Genomic DNA, 14,827 nt, shown 5'->3' with positions numbered 1-14,827 from the left:
GTCCCCCAGATGCTCACCCACTGACAGATGTGTGACCTGACCCGGTTCGTTACCTAGTACTAGATCTAGTATGTCATTCCCCCTAGTCGGCCTGTCAACATACTGTGACAGGAATCCATCCTAACTAGGTCAAGTGACAAACGTGACCTGAACTGAACTGTGCATTAAGTGAGGGGAGATACACATTTAACAATATGTTAATAGCAGTAACATTTGTCTATTGTCTTTCCCTATGTAGTTTCAACAGGACACAATCAGAATGACTGGTTTCACCAGCCAGAATGTATCAGTTGAAATTAAATTGTGTGCAGATTTTATTTCCCGATGATCTGTAATTACGCTGAGCATGATTTCCTAACTCCAGATGATCCCTGATCAACTCAAAAGGATAAAAAAATAAATGGGTAGGAATTTGTATTTGGTTCTTCTTGCTAAATTAATGCCTCAATATTGAGAATTGATTCAGTTCTATAGATTTTCTACTTGACTGAGCAAAGCCTATTAGTTCAGTGGTTTTGCATTGGCAAAATGACAAATTAAAATAGGATTTCATAAGGATGGCCCAACCACTGAATTTACTGACAAAATCTTCTGTATATTGTTCAATTCAAAACCCAGAGTTTTATTCACTTGCTCTTTCTTCATAGCTTCTCTATTTAATTTAACAATCTTCTCTTTTTAATACCACAGTTGAATCTGTACCAACCATGCTTTCAGGCAAAACATTTCAGATAATTACTACTAACTGTGCCAACAATCAAACTTCTATATATTTAGACACACACAACATAAAAATTACAGATCAGATGTAAATTGCTAGCTTAATTTCTAGAGCAATGCTTGAGAAATAGTGATCTCGTAGGTTTTAAGGTTCAAGATTCAAGAAAAATCTAGTTCTTGCAGTTGAATCCATCAGAAGCTTTTAATAAATGTTCTACCTGATCAGAGCAGAGCAGTTTATGTGATGTCCTTGTTTTTGGTAAAATATGTCCGGGACAGCCATGGCAACAGAAGGCAACACTTCTCTGTGTTAACATGTATGTAAGTACTTGATCCAATGAAAAGGAGTCTACAAAAGAAGCAATATCCTGGAGTTGCAATTGGCTATTTAAACTTGCTATAGAACACTTCTGTAAATTTAAGCTATCAAATGCCACACGGCATCTGAAGTAAAGTAAGGATTATTTGAAGTTGAGAAAGAAACCTGGGGAACACAGGTTGAAAGTGATTGGCAATAGATAAATACATAGAGTGAAAAAATGCTAAAACATGCTGATATGGTTAGTAGTTGTAATCCCAAATGTTGTGCCTTAAAGTGTGGTTAAAAAAGAGAAAATGGGGATGAGAATTCAAAACAAAATAGGCAGCTACAAAAAAAGAACAGGTGAATGAAAGATCAGGTCCAGAGCTAAGGAGATACCGTTCTTCTTCAAAGAAAGGGGCTCCCTTCCTCCACCATCAATGCTTCCCTCAACTGCATCACTTCTACTTCACGCATGTCCAACCACAACCCGTCCTCCCACTCCCCACCAGAGATAGTTTTCCTCTTGTCCTCTCCTATCACCTCACCAGTCTGTGTCCAGCACATGATTCTTCGTAACTTCTGCCATATCCAGAGTAACTCCCTTCTCCTCCACTTTCTGCTTCTCACAGGGATTGCTCCCTACATGACTCCCTTGTCCATTTGTCCTTCCCCACAGATCTCCCTCTTAGTACTTATTCTTGCAAGTTGAGGAAGGGTTACATCTGTCCCTACACCTCCTCTGTGACTGCGATTCAGGGCCCCAAACAGACATTCTACATGAGGCTCTCTTCACCTCTGAGTCTGTTGTGGTCATCCTCTGTATCTAGTGCTCCTGCTGTAGCCTCCAGTATATCGGGGAGACCCAACGCTGATTGGGAGACCACATCCCTGAGAACCTACTCTCTGTGTGGCAGATAAAGCAGGATCTCCCAATGGCCACTCATTTTAATTCCACTTCCCATTCCCATTCCGACATGGCAGTCTATGGCCTCCTCCACTGTTGTGATGAGGCCACATTCAGGATGGGGGAGCAACAACTTATAGTCCATTCGGGTAGCCTCCAACCTGATGGCACTAACATCAATTTTTGGAACTTCCAGTAATGCCCCCTTTTACCATTCTCCATTCCCATTTCTCTCTCTCACCTTATCTCCTTACCTGCCCATCACCTCCCTCTGGTGCTCATTCTCCTTTCCTTTCTTTAATGGCCTTCTGTCCTCTCCTATCAGATTCCCCCTTCTCCAGCCCTGTATCTTTCACTAATTGATCTCCCAGCTTTTTACATCACCCCTCTTATTTTCACCTATCACCTTGTGGGTCTTCCTCCCCTCCCCCCACTTTCTTGCTCTGAATCCTCATCTTATTTTCCAGTCCTGATGACGGGTCTCAGCATGAAACGTCAGCAGTATTCTTTCCCACAGATGCTGCCTGGCCTGCTGAGTTCCTGCAGCATTTTGTGTGTGTTGCTTTGAATTTCTAGAATCTGCAGAATTTTAGTTGTAGATAATCTAACAATATCAGAAGATTACTTAATGTGATTCAGGCATGTCAGCAACAGGCAGTGGACGGCTTGGTGGTTTCCTTAGATGCAGAAAAGGCCTTTGATCATGTAGAATGGCTGCATCTTTTTTTTTACACTTTAGAACGATTTGGTTAGGGCAATCATTTTATTAAGTGGGTGAAGGTTCTTTATAATGACCCTCTGGCTGCGATTCTCACTAATGATATTGGGTTGGATAATTTTAGTATTCTGAGGGGTATCCGGCAAGGCTGCCCTTTATCACCACTGCTTTTCACACTAGTGATCGAGTCATTGGCTGAGGCTATTTGGCGAGACCCCAAAATATCTGCTCCAGACATTGGACTAAAGTACATAAAATTACTTTGTATGCAGATGAAATTCTAATTTTCTTATCAAACCCTGCTATATCAGTGCACCACCTTATACAATGCATCAATTCATTTAGTGCCTTTTCAGGTTATAAAATCAACTTTCCTAAATCAGAGGCTATGCCTCTGGGGAATCTGCAGCAGGTACCTGACACTCAGGGTGTTTTCCCCTTTAAATGGTCGCAGACAGGTTTTGTTTACTTAGGCATACTTATCACACCTACGTTTGATCAATTGTTCAAGACTAACTTTACACAGTTATTTGATCTTGAGCGAAGGAGCACTCTTCCCATTTCTTGGCTTGGCCGAATATCCTTGCTCAAAATGAAAATTCTTCCTCTTCTGCTCTACCCAATATGAATGATTCCAGTCAGTTTTTAAATGTGTTCAATGAGGAGTGGTGAGTGAAAAAAACAGCACAGCTCAGCATGTACACAGATAGTTAAGTTAAAATAAAGGTAGAAAGCAGTGGAGTTCACAGGTTCATATACAATGTATACCAGGTGATAGCAACATAAAAAAGAGCAGAAATGGCTGACTACATTGGAAAGATTGCTCTACTGGATAACTGGCTCATGTACACTGAGCTAATTTCAAAGCAAATGAAATAACCAATGAAAATGAAGTACCACACACAAAATGCTGGTAGAACTCAGCATGCTAGACAGCATCTATAGGGAGAAGCGCTGTCGACGTTTCGGGTCGAGACCCTTCGTCAGGACTAACTGAAAGGAAAGATAGTAAGAGATTTGAAAGTAGTGGGGGGAGGGGGAAATGCGAAATGATAGGAGAAGACCGGAGGGGGTGGGATGAAGCTAAGAGCTGGAAAGGTGATTGGCGAAAGTGATACTGAGCTGGAGAAGGGAAAGGATCATGGGACGGGAGGCCTCCGGAGAAAGAAAGGGGGGGGGGGAGCACCAGAGGGAGATGGAGAACAGGCAAACAACTAAATATGTCGATCATTTCGCATTTCCCCCTCCCCCCACTACTTTCAAATCTCTTACTATCTTTCCTTTCAGTTAGTCGTGATGAAGGGTCTCGACCCGAAACGTCGACAGCGCTTCTCTCTATAGATGCTGCCTAGCGTGCTGACTTCTACCAGCATTTTGTGTGTGTTGTTGTTTGAATTTCTAGCATCTGCAGATTTCTTCGTGTTTGCTCTGAAAATGAAGCACCAGTTTTGTTGAGTGCATTGAGTTTAAGACACACAGTTTGCTTCGAAGTTTAACTTCTCCCATCATATCAGCTGACTGAGCTTTGCTGACATTGCAGAAAGTAATGCAGAACACAAACAATTGTTGATTGCAGAATGTTTTAGGTTTCGTGGTGGAATCAAAAGGAAGGGGAATCCATTTCAGCTTACATGGTTGAAGTGAAGTGTCTGAGCATTGTCAGTTGGGCTTAATGATGAGATCGTTTAGTTCGTGGAATCTTATAACAAATCATTCAAAAATGGCTGGAACACATGTTATGTTTAAAAGAGCAGTTGGAATTGCTGTATCAATGGAGGCAGCAGACTGAGGTGCAATCGATTTGCAGTCAAGAATGAAAGCGAGTGAAAGCAAAATTGCAATGTCTAAACGTAAGTGTGCCTGGTCAAACAAGTTGTGTTACTGTTGTGGCAGGGGCTCTCATACACCAGACCAATGCAGGTTTAAAGGTCACAAATAAGTGAAAATCAGAAGATGCTGGGAATCCAAACAACACACATGAAATGCTGGAGGAATTCAGCAGGCCAGAATCGACTCTGCGTGCATTAAGGTTATTGCATGAACTTCAAAAGGAAGACAAAAATCTGCCTGTAAAAGTAGATGCAAAGACTAAAGCTCAGCTGGATGAATGGAAGGAGAAAAAAGAAAGGAGTCATTGGAGATACGAGACAGAGGATTCATCGGATGATGTTGTGGATGAATAAACCATCTGAGATCAGATTGTAAAGGGAGCAATTGAAGGATTAATAAGAGAACATTCCAGTGAACTAAATGCGCCTTCCGAAGATCAAAATTCTCAAACCAGAATGAGAAAAGTGAGTGAGAGGAAAGATATCCAGAGCTGTCAGAACCAATTTCATCAGTCTCAGAGTCAACTCCTACAAGCACCATGGAACCTGAGATTGTTTTCACAGCCACATGTCTCATGAACTAAGTATTGTGACCTCCCTTGTCAGAAAGGTGTTATTCCACAAGAGTAAGAAATCCTCCACAGTGATCAAATCTTTCATCGGATGGTCTGAATGGGATAATGTAAAATTTACTACACCTTAGACATATGTATAGTTATTGTATGAAATAGTATGCTGTGTTTATAGCTGAGATGGATTCTAAATTGAGTTAGAGTTTATAGATATACAGGGAGGAGTATTATATATTTAATATTTTAGTAATATTGTAAATATATTGTTGGAGTAAGCATTCTTTGTTGTTTGCATAATGCATTGCAGATTATCTGTATGTCATCACATCACCACGTGATATGTGTGTGCTTCTCTTGAGGTAAAACACAAAATTAGACTCGTATTTTTGACTCTCATCTTTTCCTTTAAATTAACTGAATGCTTTGGAGTTACAGAATATAACAAGTAGTGGAAAGTTTAAATGCTCCTTTTCATTGTTTAATTCTTTCCTTTGGCAGAAATCAAACAAGCACAGCCTCAGAATAGATGGATGTCTCTTAAGAACAGGGATGAGGAGGAATTTCTTTAGCCAGAGGGTAGTAAATCTGTGGAATTCACTGCTTCAGATGGCTGTGGAGACCAGGTCATTAGGTGTATTTAAAGCAGAGGTTTATATGTTCCTGATTTTCAAGGGTGTCAAAGGTTATTTGAAGAAGGCAGGAGAATGGGGCTGAGAATGGTCATAAATCAGCCATGATGGAATGGTAGAGTAAACTTGATGGGCTGAATAGCCTCCTTTTGCACCTATATCATATGAGCGTGAGATCTGATTTCTGAATCAATTGACTATTGAATCAATCATCTCTTTCAGATTACTGGTGACGCTGGCACAAACATAAATACTTAGTTCTCCCTCTTCTGTTCTATCATTTTGTGTTACTACGGTCAGCACTGTTGCATTGTTTCTGTGCTTGTCACTATATTTATTATTGTATTTATTGTGTCCGTGTATACTGTTTACACTGTAAGCAAGCAAGAAATTTCAATATATCCTGGTGAATATGACATCAGATTAACCTGGATGAATTGGAATTATTAACTCATCCTTGCACTCAATGTCAGGAAGACCAAGGAATTGATTGTAGAATGTGGAAGGGGATGTCAAGGAAATATACACCGGTTTTCATCGAGGGATCAGAAGTGGAAAGGATGAAGATCTATTCCGAGTCCAACATATTGAGGCAATTGCAAAGAAGGCATGAGAGTGGCTATATTTCACATTTGGTGAAAGAGTTTGAGGACATTTGGTATGTTACCAAAGACTCTGGTAAATTTCTACAAATGGTGAGCATTATAATTGGTTGCTTCACCCTCTGGTATGGATGGACCACTGCACAGGTTTAGTAAAAGCTGCCGTACATAAAGCTTCAAACCTTGACAACTCCATCATGCACACAAGCCTCTCTAGCTTTGAAGACATTTTCAAAAGGTGATGCCCCAAAAAGGTGGCATCCATCATGAAGGACCCCATCATCCAGGATATGCAGTACCCTCTCCTCATTGCCACCATCGAGTAGGAGGTAAGGGAGAATGAACACACACACTCAACACTTTAGCAACAGCTTCTTCCTCTCTGCCATCAGACAATGAACCCATGAACACTATTTTTTCTCTCTGTTTGTACGACTTATTTAATTTAATTTGTAATGTATATTTCTTTGAGTATTTTAATAGTTGTTTTATTACGTATTGTACTGTACTGCTGTTGCAAAGCAAGAAATTTCATAACATATGCCAATGATATGAAACCTGATTCTGATTCTCAATCTGGAAACCTTCAGCATTTGATCAAATCAATCCCCTGTACTTTATTTGCTTCCTCCTCATGCCTGATGATGCTGCAGTCATATTTGTGCTGAGCCACATGGTATGTACACTTGTGCCAACTTTGCATCAAATGTTTTTATAAGAGAGGCTAACATAATGCATAAAAAATTACAGAAGAAAAAGAAATTGAAATAATTCTCTTTATTATTCATTCACTTAATTTATTTAATTAAAACAGAAGTGTCAATTAACAAGGTTATATTTAAACTTAGAAATATTCCTCCTTAATTTACACTTTCCAATAAATATAACTAGAAAGTAACAGATAAATATACAGATAATTATAACAATATTAATTGCATTTAACTTGATATTAGCATAATGTAGCAGAAAATAAATAAGGCTCCACAATTAAGTTACTTTACCATGTTCAGTAGAACATACGATAAAACATTTTCACATCAGTTGTGAGTAATGCAAATTACATCAGTTTTAACAAACATTTTGTCTGTGCATAGATACTATGCAGGAGGTTTTGTCAGAAACATCCATCTAATGCAGATAACTTTTTTTCTCAAGATGCAGCTCAATGATTCGACAGGGTTTTCAGTTTTTTGCTGGAAGAAAAGAGGAACAATAAGTTTCAAATAATCAAATGTAATAAAAAGAAAAATCAATAAAAGTGTGAATAATTTTTCTCTAAATACTAAAAATCACTCAGACATTTATGCATTTTGTAGCAATTTGGTGAAGACAATTACATTTTTAAGATATACATATGGAAATCTGATAGTGGATGCTACCCTTGTCTTAATTGTTGTCACTATACATTCAGAACATCACTACAGCTTTCTCATTGTAACAGGTCAACACATTTGCTGAATGCTTAAAGCTGTTCTCTTACCTCAAAAAAAACAGTATTCTCTTCACCCAGGGCTGATCAGGATCTACACACACTGCTCTTCCTCTGATGGTATAGAGTCTGTAAGATATTTAAATCAATGTGTCATTGATTGAAAAATCTAATAAATTTAGTTCTACAAAATCATATGCAATATATCATGTTGTACTTACATAATTGCATCTATTTCACACATTTCATTGGAATTTTGCTCCAAGTAACCAGAGATTAATTTCCGTGGTAATCGATGCTTTGAATAATTGAGGCAGCAATCTGCATGTGTAACTGGAAGAATAAAAAACAATGGTATGCATGTAATAAAAGTCAATATATTTGTAAAATCTGATTTGTAATAATGAATAAAGAAGCAGCTTTAGGACTTACCAGCTGATACTGAGTCACTGAACGTGCTGAGTATAATCATTGAAAGCATAGCTACCGAGGCAAGTTGCTGGAGTTTGTTCATTGCTGGTTATCGGTTTACCAGGTAGCTTGCCTATGGAACTTGTTGAGTTGATGGTTGTGCTGAGATCTGATGGTTTTGATCTTTTGTCAACCTGTTTATATACTGTACTCCTAGAGTTGGGAAATTTTTTTTAAACAAGGAAATATATTATGTGACCTCCTTGGGTTTTCCTCTATGACACTTTACCTGATTACGTCACCAAGTTTATAAATAGACTTTGGCAGACTGACTTCAAAATTTATGTACTTACTAACCCCTTTGTTTAACTGTCCAAGAGTTCAGGAGTATCTTGTTCCAAGTCAAAACAAATTGTCAAATTTATTGTCATGTGCACAAGTACGGCAAGAATGTATAATGGAAGAATTTACTTACAACAGGCACATAGATCCCTGCAATACACAGAGCACAATTGATTCTTAATTGATATATAGTTCATTTCTTCTGTTATTTCCACTTGGATTCTAAAGTATTATTACAATATATTGAAAATCTAAGGAAAATGACCTTTCAAAACTAGCTGTTGCTGTAGTCCAAAATGAGACAGTACTTCACAAAACTGATGAATTTTAAAGGAGAACATTTGGACTTAGGTACAGGTAGCTTCTCTAAATTATTGTGTAGAACGAATCAATAATTTGAAAAGCTAGTTAATCAGAAATTGGCAAATAAATTGAATCGTAGCAGTTTGCTCTATTACATAACTTCCTTCTGTTTTGTGATGGATATTCACTATCCATGCCCGATGAGGTGTGGGGGTTGGTCGGGTGAACACTAGGTCTTTGTTGGCCCATTATTTAATCAAGAAAAAACAATGGGGTCTACTTCGGCTTAACTAACCAGTGTATTCAGCATCCTGACAAAGGTAACTGAAAAATAGCATCAGATACAGGTGAAGTCAACAAGTACCAAAGACAGTGTCAATGTTAGGGAGCAGTCAGGCTTGTTAGGAATGGTCAAGGAACGATGAGAACAATGACAGAAAGTCGGGCCGACTAGAATCCATTCCTCTGCATTCAGTTCCTCTGATGGATGACGTGATCATCTGCACACATTGGTATATGATTTTATTTTACAGGAATTGTGCCTGTGTTTTGGAAATCCTTAGTGTTTTAGAAGTTGTTTGTAATTTGGAAATCTTTCATAAGATAGAAATTCTTTGTGAATTTTAAATGTGTTTTCAGAATCTTATCAGTGGTAGCTGTGTAGAACCAGCTTCCAGTAGAGTTGGTAGAGGCAGGTTCGGTATTGTCATTTAAAGTAAGATTGGATAGGTATATGGACAGGAAAGGAATGGAGGGTTATGGGCTGAGTGCGAGGCAGTGGGACTAGGTGAGAGTAAGCATGGACTAGAAGGGCCGAGATGGCATGTTTCCATGCTGTAATTGTTATACGGTTAGATGGTTATTTAAATACATATCAGTAAAAATAAATGAATTGTGTTGAAGCTACTTCGTTGACTGGTCGTATCTGCTCCTTGGTAGGGTTGGGTGACCCACCACTCAAATAGTGGGTATTGGCAGCTAAGTTCACCGTGGAGGATAAACAGGGATGTGATCTGGCCTTTGAAGAGTAGATGGTTACAGTATAACCTCCCTTTAGTGAGTGTGAACATAGTTATCTATATTGGATAGGGATTAACATCTTCAACAGAGTTTGGAAATTCATAATAGCAAACCCAATGCCTTTACAGTTTTAAAGAGAAATTGTAAAAGAAAATGATTCAAGTTTTCCAGATATCTGATTTTTCTCTTTGGACCTCTGTAAGTCTGCTGGGAGGAAGGTCCTGAAAGCATGAGTTCAACCCAGGTGTGGCATACGGGATTGCTGGAATGATTCCAGGACGGGGAAATTACAATGATGTGAATTAAATGGAGAGGCTGGTGTTGATCTCCCTTGACTGAAGATGGCCTTAAGCAGTCTGTGTGGAGTTTCAGCATTCTGCGTATACTCTCCTCCCATCCGGTAGGTGCTACAGGAGACTCCGCTCCAACACCAGGCACAGGAAGAGCTTCTTCCCTGAGGCTGTGACCCTGCAGAACCTCACGTCATAGAACTAAGCAGTATTGCACCCATATTGTACTGTCTCAGTACTTTTATATTTGTGTTCTGTAGCACTTACTTTTTAGTCGCAGTTATTTTGTAAATAACACTATTCTTTGCATTTCCAGTTAGATGCTAACAGCATTTCATTTGGCTTCGTATCTGTACTCGGCACACTGACAATGAAGTTGAATCTAATGTAATTGAAATACCCAAATGTGTTTTTCTGCAAGTGCTCTGAATTCTTTCTAAATTGCAATGACACCCTGATAAATTTGTTGAATGCTGTATATTGCTTCTGGTGTAAATGGTGACGGAAGATTCAAGGTGGAGCTAATAAGCATGTGAGAGAGAACAGAATACAGGGAAATTACACCAAAATGAATGTGAATGCACTGAGAGATGATATAGATTTAATAGGCCCAATGACCTTCTGTGCCATATGAAAGTATGAAATATAACAGAGGCCCTTCATAATCAAGAAAGGATTAAATAGTGAAATAAAGTCAGTCATTTCAGTGTCTGAAGGGTTAATGAATAGGTGTGAATGATTCAAAGTGACTGGCAAAATTACTGAAGAGCTGGATGGGCCTATTTTGCATTGTATCTCAATAAATAAATGTTTATAAATTAGAATGCACCACCTTGTAAAAACGTGTTTGCATATTCAATGTGGGTTTCAAGACAGATGTAAACATTCCAGGGATTTGAGGAAAAAGTGAAAACAAATATGTTGTTTTATTGTAAGTTTGACAAAGATATTTCTTTATTATGCTACTCTTTGATATTACTAAGATAGGTTTCACATAAATGAAATAAAATCAAAAGATGCTAGTTATACTCAGAAAACTGGGCAACTTCTGTAGAAAGAGACACACTGTAAATGTTTAATGGCAATTGTGTTTCGCTTCCCACAGCTGCTACCTGACCTGCTTTTTGGCTTTTTTTCTGCTTTTATTTTATATGTTCAGCATCTGAGAGTGTGTTTTAAATTTTTATCTCTGTCATATCACTGAGCCAGTTAAAAAAAAACAGATGAGCACCATTAGCTGCAGACTGCTGTTGGAATGCATATGCTTTCACCATGTAGAGAAGATGAATGCTGCAGTAACTTCATTTATTAAATAAACAATGTGCACTAATCTTCATCTTGCCAGTGAATAGCCACATGCTGAAGGACCAGGGCACCTAAAATACAACCTCAACATTATTCAGCGCTTTCAGAAAGAGGCAGGTTGAAGGAATTGGAAAATTGATCAAGAAATAATTAACAGCAATGCCAATGCCCTGTAATTAATCGCAGTGGAAATCATAAATAGCTTCAGTGAAATTAAAATCATTTTTAAGACTTTAAATCCTTTACATTGTAAAAATTATTTCTACCTAGAAATGACTGCTGTCAATCGTGGATGATTAAATCTGAATATTTTGTGTCATGCTCGTCTGCCTGTTATTTTAATGTAGAGATCAATAGGTAGTAGATTCTTTTCCTTAATTAGTTTCGCAGTGTGGATCTCTGAAACATCTTGGGTAACCTGGAATCAGAATCAGATTTAATATCACTGGCATATGTTGTGAAGTGTGTTAACCTTACAGCAGCAATATAATGAAATAAATGATAAAAAACTGAGTTATTCTAAGTATATATATCCATTAAATAGTTATGTTAATATAGGTGGAGCAAAATAATATAAATTAAAAAGTAGCGAGGTAATGTTCATTAGAAATGGGATGGCAGAGGGGAAGAAGCTGTTCCTGAATCACTGAGTGTGTGCCATCAGGCATCTGTACCGTCCGTCCCGATGGTAACCGAGTGAAGGCGGCATGTCCTGGGTGATGGAGATCCTTGATGATGGACGTCGCTTTCCTAAGGCACCGCTCCTTGAAGATGCCTTGGATACCACAGAAACTGGTACCCGTGATAGAGCGGAATAATTTTACAAGTTTCTGCAACTTATTTCGATCTTGTGCAGTAGTCCCCTGCCCACACCAGATGGTGATGAGTGTAATTGTAGAAGTTTTTGAGTGTTTTAGTTGACAAACCAAATCTCATCAAACTTCTAATGAAATATAGCCACTGTTTTGCTTTCTTTATAGCTGCATCAGTATGTTGTGTCCAGGTTAGGTCCTCAGAGATATTGATACCCAGCAATTTGAAATTGCTCAGTCTTTCCACTTTGGAACCCTCTATGAGGATTGGTTTGTGTTACCTCGTCTTACCATTCCTGAAGTCCACAATCAGCTCTTTGGTCTTACTGACATTGAGTGCAAGGTTGATACTGCTATGTGATTTGGTGTGTATTAGCTCTGGAAAGGAAAATGCTAGTTTAAATCTCTATTCCTGTGTTTCACTACTTCAATTGAATTCTTTAAATTCTTTTCAGAAAACAAGCATGCTTCATGCTGTAAATCTCCACCTGTATAATATTTGATCAGCTTATAACATGATACCTTGATGAAATACAAATAGCCTGATTCTCTGGCTCATGGGAATAATAGCTAACTGTCAAGGCATGTCAAGGGAGGTGAAGTTGCCAAGTGCTTTTGGGACTGCTTTGAATCAGTGGATTGGACCATATTCATAGATTAGCGCTCGGTTCTGAATGAATATGTTCCAGCTGTCACAGTCTTCATCAACACTTGTGTATCTTTGAAAACATACTGAGTCTTTCCCAAAACAGAAGCCTGGGATAAACCAGCAGTTCCTTTGTTTGCTGAGGTCTAGATCTGTGATGTTCAAGACCGGTGATCGAGAACTCTAAAAGAAGTCCAGGACATCATGAGACCAAAAAGGGAATTACATGAAAATTAGAGACTCAGTTGGATGTATGAGAGCTGTGGAATATTTCCAAGCCACTACTTCCTCTAAGGTGAAAACTAACAGCATAATTGGCGGTGTTGCTTCACTCCCCAGTGAGCTCAGCACCTTTATGCACACTTTGAAAGGGAGAGTAACAACACATCTATGCTAATCCCCACAGCATCTTGCAACCCTGTAATCTCTGTCTCAGAATTTCCTTTATGAGGATGAATCCTTGCTCTGATGGTGTACCAACAACCTCAGACACTTCCAAAGAGCCAGTTGTGCAACCTCCAACTCTGAGTCCAGCCTTGACCTCTAGGCCAGGTCTTCACGCGCTCCACTGGAACCCTCATCTCCCCTTCCCCCACCAACATTCTGCAACCCCGCCTCTCTCAGGGCCCACCACCAGCTCTTGGGCCCTCAGAGACTCCATATTTCTCTTACCCCACCTCTCCAGAACAACTCATGCCTCCATTCCTCTCAGACACTACCAACCCCCTTTCCCCTCTAGTCCCAGCTCTCACCCATGCTGGGTTTACACCATGCCCTCCAACCTTCCCCTCTCTGAGGTAGAACATTCTGTCCTCGGTAACAGCTTCACCTTTGTCTCCATGTGCCTACACATCAGTGAGTTCTGAGCCCACCATAATGCCGAGCTCTTCTTCCTCCACCTCCATCTCCGAGCCAATTTCTTTGCCAAGGACTTGCCACCCCGCACCGATGACCACTTCTCCCATCTTCAACCGTCCTCCTCTTCCTGGACACTCCACCCTGGTCTTGTGCCTACTCTGGACCTATTCATTGCCAACTACCAACAGGACATCAAGCATCTTGACTTCAACACACTTTCTTTCCAATTCCAACCTCACTTCTTCTGAATGCTCTGCTCTCCAATCCCTTTGCACCAATCCTAACTTCACCATCAAACCCATGAGGGATAAGGGAAGGGGTTCTGTAGTAGTCTGGTGTACTGACCTCTTGCTGAGCAACAACTCTCAGACACCTCTCCTAACTTACCCTCGAACAGGACCCTGCTATGGAGCACCAGGTTATTGTCTTCCCCACCAACACTGATTTTGTTAGCTCTGGGATCTCCCATCCACTGCCACCAACCTCATAGTTCCCATACACCTGCACCTCCCATTTCTATCCCTACCTAAGATCCACAAACCCCCTTGTCCAGGCAGGTCCATTGTTTCAGCTAGTTCCTGCCGCACTGAGCTCATATCGACATACCTCAACTCTGTTTTATTGCCCCTAGTTCAGACCCTTCCTACCTACATCCATGACACTTCACACACTCTAGATCTTTTAAATGATTTCAAGTTCCCTGGCCCAGAGCATCTTATTTTCACCATGGATGTCCAGTCCCTATACACCTCCATCCCCTACCAAGAAGACCTTAAAGCTCTCTGTTTCTTTCTGGACACCAGACCCAACCAGTTCCACTCCACCACCGCTCTCCTCCACCTAGCAGAAATCACCTTCACTCTTAATTATTTTTCCTTTGGGTCCCCCAATTCCTTCAGACAAAAGGTGTAGCCATGGGCACTCGCATGGGTTGCAGTTATGCCAGCCTGTTTGTTGGCTATGTGGCACAGTCTATGTGCCAAGCCTATACTGGTAGCTGTCCCGCACATCCCTTATGCTACATTGATGACTCATTGGTGCTGCTTCCTGCACCCATGTGGAACTCTTCAACTTCATCCACTTTGCCACCAATCTCAAACATGTCCTGAAATTTACCTAGTCCATTTCTGACA

The 14,827-nt window shown here is 39.8% G+C and overlaps 1 protein-coding gene across 1 annotated transcript; it reads right to left on the bottom strand.

Moving 5' to 3' along the window:
• Positions 1-7,269: 7,269 nt before the first annotated feature.
• LOC140723826 (C-C motif chemokine 20-like) lies at positions 7,270-8,276 on the bottom strand. Its single transcript, XM_073038375.1, has 4 exons — positions 8,140-8,276; positions 7,929-8,040; positions 7,759-7,836; positions 7,270-7,471 (listed from the first exon to the last, which is right to left on the bottom strand). The coding sequence occupies exons 1-4, from the start codon at positions 8,219-8,221 to the stop codon at positions 7,441-7,443; spliced, it is 303 nt and encodes a 100-aa protein (XP_072894476.1). The 5' UTR covers positions 8,222-8,276; the 3' UTR covers positions 7,270-7,440.
• Between the last annotated feature and the right edge of the window lie 6,551 nt (positions 8,277-14,827).

Source organism: Hemitrygon akajei, chromosome 3 (assembly GCF_048418815.1).
Source record: "Hemitrygon akajei chromosome 3, sHemAka1.3, whole genome shotgun sequence".
NCBI lineage: Eukaryota > Metazoa > Chordata > Chondrichthyes > Myliobatiformes > Dasyatidae > Hemitrygon > Hemitrygon akajei.
The sequence above is the reverse complement of the archived record's forward strand: the minus strand, read 5'-3'. Positions and strand labels throughout refer to the sequence as shown.